At 43.1% G+C, this 14,661-nt stretch overlaps 1 protein-coding gene across 2 annotated transcripts in view; it reads right to left on the bottom strand.

The window, feature by feature from the left end:
* Positions 1–571: 571 nt before the first annotated feature.
* The window catches only part of CHAF1B (chromatin assembly factor 1 subunit B), a 50,285-nt gene continuing 36,195 nt past the window's right edge, over positions 572–14,661 (bottom strand). For both annotated transcript variants that reach the window (XM_040338953.1, XM_040338955.1), the window contains exons 12-14: positions 11,655–12,092; positions 5,326–5,423; positions 572–1,870 (exon numbers count right to left, since the gene is read on the bottom strand). In XM_040338953.1, coding sequence (XP_040194887.1) covers positions 1,740–1,870; positions 5,326–5,423; positions 11,655–12,092 — 667 coding nt within the window. In that variant the 3' untranslated portion in view covers positions 572–1,739. The remainder of the gene's footprint in view (positions 1,871–5,325; positions 5,424–11,654; positions 12,093–14,661) is intronic.

Here is a 14,661-nt window from a genome sequence, read left to right as displayed (position 1 = left end):
AATATCCCCCAATCACATCTGTGGCTAAAATGCAGACTAAGCTTAAAGTCCACGTTACAAGATCAAACACGTTCATAGGAGGGGGGCCACTGACTATATGGAGATAAAATTCACCACAAACAAAAATGTGTCTTGTCTCTGGAAAGGTCTCCATGCGATTCCGGACAGAATTTGAGCCTTGGGTGGCTCTTCAAGCACCACCCAGCTTGACAAAAACAGATTGAGCAAGGTGGAGAATCATCGGCCAAACAAGGACTGCATCCTATCAGCAGCACAGCTGGGTGCGGGGGTTGCCGGATTACCATGGCGTGCAGTGGAGGTGAAAAGTGAATGCGGGAAAATCAATCAAGTCACGTATGGCCAGCTTAAGGCTGGTCTGAGATGAGGACTCTACCTTCCATTGTGTTGTGTGAAATCAGGGGTGCACTTTAGTCATGACCTAAAATTGAATCTTTCGATGTATACAAGGGGCACAACTATTTTTTGAGGCACAGACCCAGAGCTAGAATGCAAAGCAGAAAAATCCAATTAAAACGTTTTCAGAAGGAAAGGTCAGCAATGGCAGTCCCTATACATCTTCAGTATAAGTTAAATTTATTGAAAAGTAAGGCTTTAAAAATACTGGAAATTCCCTTCGTTAGTGAAAAGAATTCAACTATTTCTGGAGAACCAATTTTACAGTCCCTTTAATACCCGTCTGCTCTGGTGTGAAAGTTTATTTGAATAAGCTGCCACAAGGTCACAGGCATCACTGTTATGTATAAATGTGAAGCCAACCATAGAGCCCAGCCAGACTTTCAAAGATATACACTTTGTTTTCTTCAGAAAGTAACCACAGCGTGAACAGAAAAGCCTGTTCCCTGCCAGCATGCTGCAGAAAAGGGCAATTGCCTCTTTGTAGGGGTCTGACTCCCCCCCCCCGGAGCTCTCAAATTAGCCAGCATGAGCTGTGCCGATTGCAGACCTATAGTTGGACTCAATAGAAGGTATGCAAGAGCTCTGTCTACAGTGGTCTCTCTAGACCACTGCATCCCCACAATGAGCAAGTGCCCTTCTCTACAGCATACTGTCAGGGAACAAGCTTTACTACATGGGGCTGTGGCTGCTTTAGAAAGAGGACATGTAATAATAAAAAGGGGGGGGGGCGACATTGTAAGACATTGAAAACCTTTTGCTTCGATGCCCCTGGAACATATTACGGTAAACATCCATCGGGCCCCAGGACTGTGTACACTACCCAGATCTTCCCAGTACAGGACAACATGGTAGACGCCACAGAAATCATAGCAATCAGCCCCATGAACACTCTACAGGAGTACCCCATGTGATATTTTAAAACCCAGTAGATGAGGAATTCACTTAAAGTCCATGGATAAAAAAAAAAAAAAAAAAAAAATGAAAGTTTACCACATAGAAGTTATTCCTCCTGTTGAAGGAGCTTATCTACATGATATACCAGTAAAATGAATATCTGGATTGATCACTCACACTGGATCAAGCTGTTCAAAACGTGGAGATACATTTTAAATAGAAAAATCAGAAACATCAAGCTTTGGAAGGCAGAAAATCCTCAGAAGTGCAGCTGAGCCAGTTCTCAACATTTATACACGTGGCACACTAGGAGGTGCGGACAGCACTCCGGTCCATTGGTAGGTGCACAGTAGGGTGACCAGCAGCTGTGTTCTGTACATATCATTTAACACATCCAACGTGGTCCAGCAAGGTTTTTTTTTTTTTTGTTATGACATTTCATCATAATCCTTGCTACAGCTTGGCATTTCCTCATCTACAATGAGAATTGGTGGAACCTCTGTTTTCAGACGCTTGGGTTCTGGAGGTCTGCAGAACGGGTCCTGAACTGGTGAATTGTCTGTAAAACAGAGGGAGGCTTGTTAGGACTTAAAAAAGAAAAAGAGAATTATTTTTTTTTATGGCACAAGACATTTTCATGGTACCTTTGGGTCTGGTTTGAAATGAAGACCCCCTGTCTCACCCACAAGTGCACACATGCAAACGCTCCTCAATACTTATGCGAGAAAATAAAACACTACACCCCAATCGCATTCTCCGATCAGCCAACCAAAACCTCCTCCACATTCCCAAGTCCAACTACAAATCGAAGGGAGAATGTAGATTTGCAGTTCAAGGACCACGGCTATGGAACGTTCTACCCACAGACATCCGCATGGGAGGAAAAACCATCGGGACTTCAGGGAAAAAAAAAAACGAAGACCCACCTCTGAAGGATTAGGACGTCACTGGATGCAAAGCGCTTTGAGGCAAATTAGTTCGCATTTGTAGCGTTATACAAGTTATTTACTCACTCAAGATCCATCAAAATCATCTTTAATCCTTCCATCTTCATCTGGTCTTCCTTCTGGGTTCATGGGCTCTGGCCGAGCTGTGATTACATCACTCCCCTGCAGGCGCAGAGGAGTCACAGCCATGGCACAGCGCTCTCAATGGACTGAATGCTGTCCATTGAAAGCGCAGTGCACATGAGTCAGTGATGTCATCTGCTGAACTTTCAGGAGATATTTACTATACCTACAGGTAAGCCTTATTGTAGGTTTACCTGTAGGCATAAATAAAACAAAATTAAAAAATATATTTTTTCCCGCTTTAAATACCTTTTCTCCAAATGGAGAAATTTGATAGGATTTTACCAAAAATCACAGGTCCGTGGCACAGAAAGGTGTCCTATTAGATAGCTTTACAGAAAATGCCATTCAAAATTACATGGAAGAAATGAAACTTCTGGTGACTTCAGAACACTGAAAATTATAGGCCCATACAGAAACCTTGGAGTGCCTGAATTCCATAACTGATGGTACTGCTTGGAAACAAAACCTTGTACCTAATCCATCTGAAACGTTTGCGTTGGTTACATGACATACCTACAAAGAAATGCTGGCTATGAGAAAAGATACCTTGTATACCTTTTACTATACCTGGTAACTTTGGTTAAAAAAAAAAAAAAAAAAAAACATTTAAAAATATGTATCCTGAAAATAGAAGATTGCATTTGTATTCTTTTTACTGCTAATCTGTTTATTCTCCTTTCGGGCTGGGTTCACAATGGTGCGCTGTGAGATCGCATGTTATTTCACACTGCAAATCACATGCAATGTCTGTGCGATTTCAGCCATACAGATTGTATGGCTGAATTTGGATCGCATTTGGACCAAACTTGCACAGAGCCCCTTTTTTTGGTCCGCACCAAAATCGGATCGCATTCCTGTCTGAACTGTCAGTTCGCACTGCGATATGGGAACTGAAATGGAGGTGTATTGACACTCCCAGCACTTCGCATATAGCAATGTGAACGGCCTTTCGAGTCAGGTGCAATGCAGGAACCTGCAGTATTCCCACATCGCACCTAGGTGAACCGGGACTTACTGTATTACCTTACAAGGCATGTTCTCTCACATTCACTCTTAAAAATCCAATAAAAATGTATTTAAAAACAAAAACTGATCATGATACTTTCATGACAGGTACACTTTAAGGATAATCTGTATACAGTGCATTGTAAGTGTTCTGTCCCTTAACCGCTTGCCGACCAGCCGCCGCAGTTATACGGCGGCAGGTCGGCTCGGCTGCACGAGATCACGTAGCTATACGTTATCTAGCGATTCAGCCAATAGGGGCACCCTCCGCTCGCCCCTGGTCCCAACGCGCGTGCATGGCAGGCGCGATCACCTGCGATTGCTCGTTACGGAGCGAGAACCAGGAGCTGTGTGTGTAAACACACAGCTCAAGGTCCTGACAGGGGGAGAAATGCCCGATTGTCTGTTCATACATTGTATGAACAGCGATCTGTCATTTCCCCAAGTCAGTCCACCCCCCCCTACACACAGGGAACATAATTAACCCTTTCCTCGCCCCCCTGGTGTTAACCCCTTCCCTGCCAGTGCCATTTTTATAGTAAGCCATGCATTTTTATAGCACTGTTTGCTATAAAAATGCCAATGGTCCCAAAAATGTGTCAAAAGTGTCCGCCATTATGTCGCAGTACCGATAAAAATCGCTGATCACCGCCATCACTAGTAAAAAAAAAAAAAAATATTAATAAAAATGTCATAAAACTATCCCCTATTTTGTAGACGCTATAACTTTTGCACAAACCAATCAAACGCTTATTGCAGGTTTTTTTTACGGACAATATGTAGAACAATACGTATCGGCCTAAACTGAGGAAAAAAAACGTTTATATATACACACACACACACACACACACACACACACATATATATATATTTGGGGGATATTTATTATAGCAAACAAGTAAAAAAAAAAATGTTCTCTCAAAATTGTCGCTCTATTTTTGTTAATAGCGCAAAAAATAAAAACCGCAGAGGTGATCAAATACCACCAAAAGAAAGCCCTATTTGTGGGAAAAAAAAGGACGCCAACTTTCTTTTGGGAGCCACGTCCCAGCAATTGTCAGTTAAAGCGACGCAGTGCCGAATCACAAAAAGTGGCTCGGTCATTGACCAGCAAAATGGTCCGGGGCTGAAGTGGTTAAAGATTTCTTAAAAGGAGAAGTACGGCAAAAGCCATTTTGGCCCTACTTTTCCTATAAATCACAGGAGCGGACTTCGTTCTGCACTCATGTAACTAAAGCCCGCTGTCGACTGTCATCACTCCAGCTGCACAATTGTCCGTTAAAATAACGCAGTACCGTATTGCATAAAATATCCTGGTCATGAAGGGTGGTAAATTTTCAGGTTCAGTAGTTAAAGAGACCCAGAGGGAAGAAGAGCTGCATACACACTATGTGCAGCAGCTTCCCAAACCTTCCTGTCACTGCAGTTCTGAAAGGCAAATATTGGGCACTTCCCTTTCGGAATCCTGTGCATGCTTATTGGCCAGTGAGGCTGCCCATGACAGTGATGGGACAGTAGGAATGCGTTAGGAGCAAGGCTTGCTGGGAAGATCCGACAATACCGGGAAATGTAAGCACTTTGCCTGTCAGGAGGAATCTGGCACTTGGATGTGTCAGGGAGATCTGGAATGCTGCTGCAACTGTGTGAACCTCTAGGTTCCCTGCAGAAGCTTGCGTCCCTCTCCACAGTGAAAGAATTACTAAGGTTATAGTATAATATGCATTATGAAAAGGGTGAGCATTTTATCTTTCAGTATTTCAACAGGAAACTACACAATCGTAACTCATTGAAATATTTCAATTATACCACAATAGATTCCCCAGGCACCACACAAGCATAATAAAAATATAAATATACAAAAACACTAAAACCCCCCCCCTTTTTTTTTTAAACCTATGTAACGATTTTCTAGGAGTTCAAAAAGATTGTCACTTACCAGTACTACTGCACTCCATCCTACTGGGTCCTGGGGACACTGGAGCGAGCTGATGTGTGTTGGGTGAATTTGTCTTTACAGGGATTAGGGCGATTCTCCTGTATAGTGGCAGATAGAAAGAGAAAAGGTCAAAGTCATAATTCACTATAAACTAGAGGGAGATACACTTTTAGTCCCTATAAACCGATTGACATGCTTTGATGAAGGTTTCTTAGCTGAAATGCGTCAGTGTATAGCCTGTACCCATGTAACCAATAAAGTACTTTTATGCAAGAGCATCCGAGTTGCCAGCCCTTTTTGATTCAAGAATTGTATTTATGGGGCCTGAACGTCCTGGCTAGAGCACAGTTTGTGGACTTCCAGAGAGTCCTCGGGCTTTGCAACAGGCAGAGTGGTGCCATAAACAAACATCAGACTCGTAAGCGTTACACCGTTTGACGGGATTATGCGAGCTTTTGGATCACAACGTTACCCGACGGTTACACTATGTGGCTAATAAGTACTACGAATATGGCAATAAATGCGGGAGGTTACTGGCGAGGGCGCTCTGTAAACACAGTGCGGCTACTCGTGTCCATAAGCTGCACTCTCCGTCGGTTGCGGCGGTACAGCAAACTTCAAAAATCGTTTTGCGATCATTACGCAGCCTTGTACAGCCTGGATTCCGCCCCCTCACCCTGCATAGGTTGCACAAAAGCGGTCCCGTATTGAGACCCATCTATCCTTGGTTAGGCTCCCTAATTTATCCACTGAACAGCAAGCAGGACTGGAACTCCCCATTTCTATGATGGAATTGCTGACCACCGCGAGGTCTCTCCCTAAAGGGAAAAGCTCAGGGCCGGATTGCTTTACAAAGGCTTACTATGTAAAGTCCTTTGATTAGCTTCAGGCCCCTATGTGTGTTTTTTTTTTTTAACTCCCTTGCCACTGACGGGCGTTTCCCACAGGAGCATTGGCTGGCCCACATCACTGTCCTTTCCGAAGGAAGGGAAGGATCCTATGCATTCCCAGAGTTACCGCCCCATCTCCTTATTGAACACTGACATCAAGTTATTTGCTACAATACTTGCCAATCGCCTTAAACACCTTCTCCCTGACAGAATTCAGGGCGATCAGACTGGTTTCATTGTTGGCCGAGGCGAGAAACAACTCCATCAGCGCTCTCCATATCATTCATTGGGTTTGTACGCAGGATCACTTGCCTCCCTACCTGATCCTATCGACCGATGCGGAGAAGGCATGTGATTGCGTCGATTGGGATAACCTTAAAGTGGAAGTAAACCTCCTATTGTTTTCAGCCAAGGAAGCTGCCATCTTGGCCTCTGTTTAATCTGCAACAGCCATGATGCTGCACATGTGATCCATTATGAAACCAGCCATTGGATGGTTTGTCAGTTTGGTTGAGAGCACAAGCAAATGCAACAGCTAGCATTTCCGGCATGCCGGAATGTTAACTGTTTTTTGAAACTATCAATGATGGGTTTACTTCCGCTTTAAGACAGTATTGGGGAGGCTAGATTTAGGCCCACATATGCTACGCTGGATTTCAGCATTATATACATCCGCCACTGCTCAGGTTAGGGTGAAAAGCGGCCTCTGAGTGTTCCCCAACCAGGATGGTACGAGACAGGGGTGACCACACTCTCCCCTTCACACTGGTCTTGGAACCGTTGCTCTGAAGAATCAGATCTAACCGAGCATTAGGGGGGGGTTCATGTGGGGACAGGCCTCGACAAAATCCGGGCACCCGATCGCAATTGCGACAAGAAATTGTGACCTGGCGCATGGGGAAGCTTAGGGCTGCAGAAGCCGCGGCCTCAATTACCGGCCGGCGCAGGGCTCGATCGAGACGGGCCCGCGCCCGCCGGTAATTGAGGCCGTGACTTTGCGGCCTTCACAGAAGAAAGCCGAGGCCTGCAGAAGGCTAAAAGCCGTGGCCTCAATTACCGGCCAGCACGGGCCAGCCGGTAATGGGTGCCGCGGCTTTGCGGCCTTCTGCAGGCCTCAGCTTCCTTCGGTGATCTGGCGCCATCTTGTGGTGGCCGTTGGCATTACAGGTTACATTACATTAGTTAGCAAAACAGCAGTCCTGGGTTTTTCACTGTTTTCACTGCCATCTCCTTCCCTCCAATTAGAGCCCCCAAACATTATATATATATATATATTTTTTATTCTAACACCCTAGAGAATAAAATGGCGGTCGTTGCAATACTTTCTATCACACCGTATTTACGCAGCGGTTTTACAAGCGCACTTTTTTTGGGGAAAAATACACTTTTTTTAATTAGAAAATAAAACGGTAAAGTAAGCCCAATTTTTTTTTATATTGTGAAAGATAATGTTACGCCGAGTAAATTGATACCCAACATGTCACGCTTCAAAATTGCGTCCGCTCGTGGAATGACGACAAACTTTTACCCTTTAAAATCTCCATAGGGGACGTTTAAAAAAATTCTACAGGTTGCATGTTTTGAGTTACAGAGGAGGTCTAGGGCTAGAATTATTGCCCTCACTCTACCAATCGCGGCGATACCTCATATGTGTGGTTTGAATACCGCTTACATATGCGGTGGCTACCGTTTACATATGTGTTTTTTGTCTTAACTTTTTTTAGCTGGCTCCTAGATTCCAAGCAAATTTGTCAAACCCTGATGTGGTGTCTGGAGCATTAGCTCTCTGCATATGCAGATCACATCCTCTTACATGTCATAGACCCCCTTGTCTCATTGCCTAACCTGATGGAGGAACTGTCTGCATATAGCCAAGTGTCTAATTTTCGGATCAATTACGCCAAGTCTGAGATTCTGACAGTCACCGTTCCCTCGACTCTGACTCCCTCCTTGAAGGGATCTTTTTTTTTCTCATGGACATCACCCTCCATGCGATACCTAGGTATCCAACTCACTGATTGTCTAGGTTCCCTGTATGCACATAATTATTTCTCTCTACTCAGGAAGAAAAACATATTCGCCAGCACACCATGGATCGTAGATTACGTCCATAAATTTTATGCAACAAACATCACAATATCGCCTGACGAAGAGGTCCTGTGTGACCTCGAAATGTTGCAATATTGTGATTGGAATATTGACTAGTCTACTCATGAAGATTCACCTTGATTTACAGTCTTTGGATAGAGCTACCTTCACGTGGGTTGGCCGCACAAACATTATCAAGACGACAGCACTGCCCCGCATACCATTTCTCCTGCAGATGATACCTGTGCCCCTACCTCAGCGCTTCTTTGCTGAACTACACAGCCTTTTTATTGAGTTTGCGTGCGGGGGGACGGGGGGTTTGCGAGGTGAGAGAGACCATGACTTGCCTCCAGAGATCCAAATGGGCCGGGGGACTGGGAGTACCTAATGTGTTACAATATTATCAGGCAGTTGCATTGCAATGGATTCTTAACTGGAGGTTCCATTTCTCCTCCAAGCTATGGGTTCGCCTGGAAAAGACCATAGGAGGTAGAGAACTGTCTTATTGCACCATGGGCTCCTCGGGAGGATAGGGGGGTTTCTCCGATTGGGTGTCCCCCACTGACCTCTCATGCTCTGAAGGTGTGGGATGGATTGAATGGGCATTTTGTCCTGGCGCCTCTGATGTCGCCCTTAGGCGGTTACCCTTGGTTTCCCCCTTGGGAGCGACTAATCTTCTTTGGAAACCGGGGCGAGCAATGGGGTTATTAGTTTGGCATGTTTTGTAGAGGATCGCACATTGGCTCTGTTCACCACCCTCAGGGAGTGTTATGGCATCTTCCCCTTTGATTTCTGGAGGTATCATCAATTGGCTGCTTTCGTCAATAAAAGACATAGAAATTTACAGATCAGGACCACTCTTGCTGAATTTGAAAGCCTATGGGGTGACTAGTGACCCCCTGACCCACATGGCCTCAACCCTCTATAAGATGCTAGACCCAGCCTTTAAGCGACTTGTCCAAGAAGACCAACACTCTGCGGTCGACAGTCTTGCTGCCGTGGTGCCCAAACCACTGATGGACCAGGTGTGAACCCATCACTTTGTATATTTTATACATTCCTAGACCTATGTGCGGTAGTATGTTTTTACATTCGTACATAATGGATGTTATATGCCCTAGACTGAGTTATGTAACCACCACTTATGGTTTATAGTTAAAGTTGGAATCTTCCTATCCTCTCCTGACAGGGGAGAGGGCTGTCCATATGGAATGTCTTGGACAGGGAAGGAATCCCTGCTGTTGCAATATCTCACAGTTTCAATTTGAGAACTCCTTAGACCATGTATGACAACCTTGTTCTATTTTCTCTCTTTTTACTATTACTGCTTTTTGATGCATCGTCAAAATATGATAAAGATAAACAAAAAAACAAAAACAAACACTCGATTTGGATGTGGGAATCCTCCTCACTGAACTATTGAATTTCTGACAGCGGGGGGACTTCCTCACCATCAGAATAAACTAATCAGGGCTGCTGGCTATAGCCAGTGGCGCTGATCAAACGGGGAAAATCCAACAGGCTGGTTGTATGGAAGTTGATCGGTAGGTCTTAACCCTTCATGTTTTTACTCTGTGTCCCTGCCGGGTAAACCTAGCTTATTTGTCCCGATTACCACTGTCATAAGACAAAGTGTTAGGAAATGCAAAATGTCGCAGTTGTCACTGGATCGGGAGGGGAGGAGAAACTGTTTAGTGGAAATATCTGGTCAGGAGACAACTGTATGAAAAGGGGATTTCATCTCACTTCCTGTTGTGTCATCAGGACAGAAAGTGAAGGGAAATCTCCCCAAAGGAACACAGTTACTCATGCACTAAAAGTTACAATAACCTACACCACACTAAGTGGAGGAGTGTGAAACCAGCAATTATCTGCGAGAGCGCAACTGGTACCTAAAACATCCACCAATCCAAAAAGATGCAAACCTAAATCATCTGTAAATGGTACAGTGCCATCACTCAATATGCAAAATCTAACCAAATAAAAAAATAAACAAATATTGTTCCATATCATACGGTGGCACCAAATGATGATCCATAAGCTTAGTTCATTATATGCGTTTAATTTGCACACGTGGAAAGCACAAAATTAAAAATATCAAGCAATAGATTTATATAAAAAGTGCTCGAAAGAGAAGGTATATTTCATACCAGAATATATATATATATATATATATATATATTACAGATAAAGTCATACAGATAAAGTCCATATAGTAATCAGTGTATTGAGTCAATTTCATAAAAAAAAATATATCTCTCTTCATGCATAGTGGTGGGAGTGTCATGGTCTGGGGCTGCACGTGTGCTGCCGGCACTGGAGAGCTACAGACCACTGAGTGAACCATGAATGCCAACATGTACTGTGACATACTGAAGCAGAGCATGATCCCCTCCCTTCGGAGACTGGGCCGCAGGGCAGTATTCCAACCTGATAACGACCCCAAACACACCTCCAAGACAACCACTGCCTTGCTAAAGAAGCTGAGGGTAAAGGTGATGGACTGGCCAAGCATGTATCCAGACCTGACCCTACTGAGCGTATGTGGGGCATCCTCAAATGGAAGGTGGAGGAGCGCAAGGTCTCCAACATCCACCAGCTCTGCAATGTTGCCATGGAGGAGGGGAAGAGGACTCCAGTGGCAACCTGTGAAGCTCTGATGAACTTCATGCCCAAGGAGGTTAAGGCAGTGCTTGAAAATAATGGTGGCCACACAAAATATTGACACTTTGGGCCCAATTTAGACATTTTCACTTAGGGGTGTACTCACTTTTGTTTCCAGCTGTTTAGACACTGTGTTTGTCCCATACAACACATAATATCTTCAAGATATTATATGGTGATAAATACCACCAGTGGATTTGTTTTATATGGACTTTATCTGTATGCACTTTATATAGATTTTTTTCTGGAATGAGATATACACCTTCTCTTTCAAGCACTTTATTATATTGATATTTTTTCATTCTTTATTTTTCACTTTCCACATATGATGAACTAAGCTTATGGATCATCATTTGGTAGTGCCATATGATATGTAATATTGTTTGTTTAATTTATTGATTTGGTTAGATTTTGTACTTTGAGAGATAGCGCTGTGCCATTTCTAGATGATTTACTAGTTCACTACTCTTTCCAAAATGAAAAAATGTATTGCTTTACATGAGAAAGGAAAGAAAGAAAGAAAGAAAGAAAGAAAGAAAGAAAGAAAGAAAGAAAGAAAGAAAGAAAGAAAGAAAGAAAGAAAGAAAGAAAGGAAGGAGCCAAGGACAAACTGCCATAACTACTACCACACCTTACAAGTCATTAAGCTTAAAAGGTCCACTAAACTAAAAGACAGGATCAACATACCGTGGGCTGGGTGTGCTAGGTTTGCAGGACTTGCTCCAAGCCTCCAGAGTGTTGAGTGTAATCCTCCTGGGCTGTGCAGCTTTCCTGTTTTGTCCACTCTTTTTGTCCTCAGAGGTCGGCGTGGCAGGAACACTAGTTATGCCCACCGGAGTTGATGGCTGACTTGTGGAAGCTGCTTTGATCTTGCTGTGGATCGGGGTGCAGGGACTGGATTGCTCAAATAGCCTTGCAGAAAGGGTCTGCTCCCCTGCTCGGAGAATTGGAGAGGAAAACCTTCTATTTTGAGACTTCCTAACCTTCTTCTCCGCTGTGGAAGGAGTCCTTATAATTAAAGCAGGCTTCTCCTTAAGTGGCACCCCAATCTCACCTTCCTCAAAAGTGACAAATGAGCAATATCCATCTGTGGAGGCAATAACTAGGAAGGTCCCATCGTTCGACCTAAGGAACAAAAGAAAAAATAATATTACAAGATTGTTTCTATTGGGTTTTAGGCTTTATTCAGACGACTAAATATCTGCAGTCAGCCACAACCACCGGCAATCTACTTGCCGGCGGTTGCAAATGCTGTGTGCACACACAGGCACTGCTGTTCACATGTAACCCAATCATCCGACTGTTCACATGTAACCCAATCATCCCAATGTTCACATGTAACCCAATCATCCCAATGTTCACATGTAACCCAATCATCCCAATGTTCACATGTAACCATTCACAAGAATAGATCCTCTGATCGACCTTGGATGCAGCCAGTGTGCATCCAGGGCATTTCTACAGAGCTTTGGCTGCACATAAACTGGCCACAGGTAATCGGCCAGTTTGTATATGGCCATAGCACAGTGCTGTATCCAGAGGCAGCGTTAACCTGCAAGGCAATGTCATAATGTGCTAGAATGCATCGCATACCTGCACATTATGATAGAATTACAGTGGATATACAAAGTGGATTTAACACACCCCTGTTAAAATGTCAGGTTTCTGTGGTGTAAAAAAAAAAAATAGACAAAGATAAATAATTTCAGAGCTCTTTCCACCTTTAAATGTCACCTATAAAACTGTACAACTCAATTGAAAAACAAAACTGAAATATTTTAGAGGGTGTTGAATAAATACAAAAATAATAATAATAATAATGTGGTTGCATAAGTGTGCACACCCTCTTATAACTGGGGATGTAGCTGTGTTCAGAATTAAGCTATCACATTCAAACTCATGTTAAGTAGAAGTCAGTACACACCTTCCAGCATTTAAAGTGCCTCCGATTAACCCAAAATAAAAGTTAAGCTGTTCTAGTAGGTCTTTCCTGACATTTTCTTGGTCGCATCCTACAGCAAAAGCCATGGTCCACAGAGAGCTTACAAAGCATCAGAGGGATCTCATTGTTAAAAAGGTGTCAGTCAGGAGAAGGGTAACAAGAAATTCCAAGGTATTAGATATACCATGAAACACAGTGAAGAAAGTCATCAAAGTGGAGAAAATATGTCACAACATGACCAAGAACTGGACGTCCTTCCAAAATTGATGAAAAGACTAAAAAATAAACTGGTCAGGGAGGCTGCCAAGAGGCCTACAGCAACATTAAAGGAGCTGCAGGAATATCTGGCAAGTACTGGCTGTGTAGTACATGTGACAATCTCCTGTATTCTTTATATGTCTGGGCTATGGGGTAAATTTTGCAAAAACACATCTGAAGTCTCCCAAAAGCATGTGGGAAAATGTGTTATGGTCTGATGAAACCAAGGATGAACTTTTTGGCAATAATTCCAAAAAGGTATGTTTGGCGCAAAAACCCCACCATACCCACCGTGAAGCATGATGGGTGAAGCATCATGCTTTGTGGCTGTTTTTCTTCAGCTGGACCAGGGGCCTTAGTCAAGGTAGAGGGAATTATGAACAGTTCCAAATATCAGTCAATATTGTCACAAAACCTTCAGGCTTCCACTAGAAAGCAGAACATGAAGAGGAACTTCGTCTTCCAGCATGACAACAAATAAAAAAAGGAATGGCTTCACCAGAAGAAGATTAAAGTTTTGGAATAGTGTACACCAGATGCAGATACGATAAGATATAGCATATTGTCCTATGTAGTCCAATGGTCGCCACGCTCTTTAACCCCTTCAATACAGGGCTTTTATACCCACCTCCATACGGGCCTATTCTGGCACTTCTTTCCTACATGTATAAATCATTATTCTTTTGCTAGAAAATTACTCAGAACCCTCAAACATTATGTTTTTTTTAGCAGACACCCTATGGAATAAAATGGCGGTCATTACAACTTTTTATCTTGCACTGTATTTGCGCAATAATTTTTTAAATAGATACCCAACATGTCACGCTTTAAAACTGCGCACACTCATGGAATGGCGCCAAACTTCATTACTTAAAAATCTCCATAGGCGACGCTTTGAAAATGTTTACAGGTTACCAGTTTAGAGTTACAGAGGAGATCTAGTGCTAGAATTGTTGCTCTAACGCACGCGGCGATACCTCACATATGTGGTTTGAACGGCGTTTACATACATGGGCGGGACTTGCGCGTGCGTTCGCTTCTGAGCGTGAGCTACCGGGGACAGGGGCGTTTTAAATTTATTTTTTACACTTTTTTTTTTTTTAATCACTTTTATTCCTATTACAAGGAATGTAAACATTCCTTGCAATAGCAATATAGTGTGCGACAGGTCCTCTTTATGGAGAGATGCAGGGTCAATAAGACTCCACATCTCTCCTCCAGGCTGGAAAGCATGAGATCGTGAAAAAAATTCACCGATCTCATGCCTTCATGAGACTAATTGATTAAATCGACAACTAATCGATGAAATTAATCGATTACAATTTTCATAATCGATTAATCGGCCAGTAACATAATGGGGTTAAAAAAACTAAAATTAGCATTTTATAGTACAAAAAAAGCAAATAGCTACTGTAAATATTACTTTAACTGTCCCACAGTAAAAAAAATAACCCTTACAGTAGCGATTATTTGCTCTTTTTGTACTTATTTTAG

Source organism: Rana temporaria, chromosome 2 (genome assembly GCF_905171775.1).
Source record: "Rana temporaria chromosome 2, aRanTem1.1, whole genome shotgun sequence".
Classification (NCBI taxonomy): Eukaryota; Metazoa; Chordata; class Amphibia; order Anura; family Ranidae; genus Rana; species Rana temporaria.
This window is presented reverse-complemented; position numbering and strand designations above follow the sequence as displayed.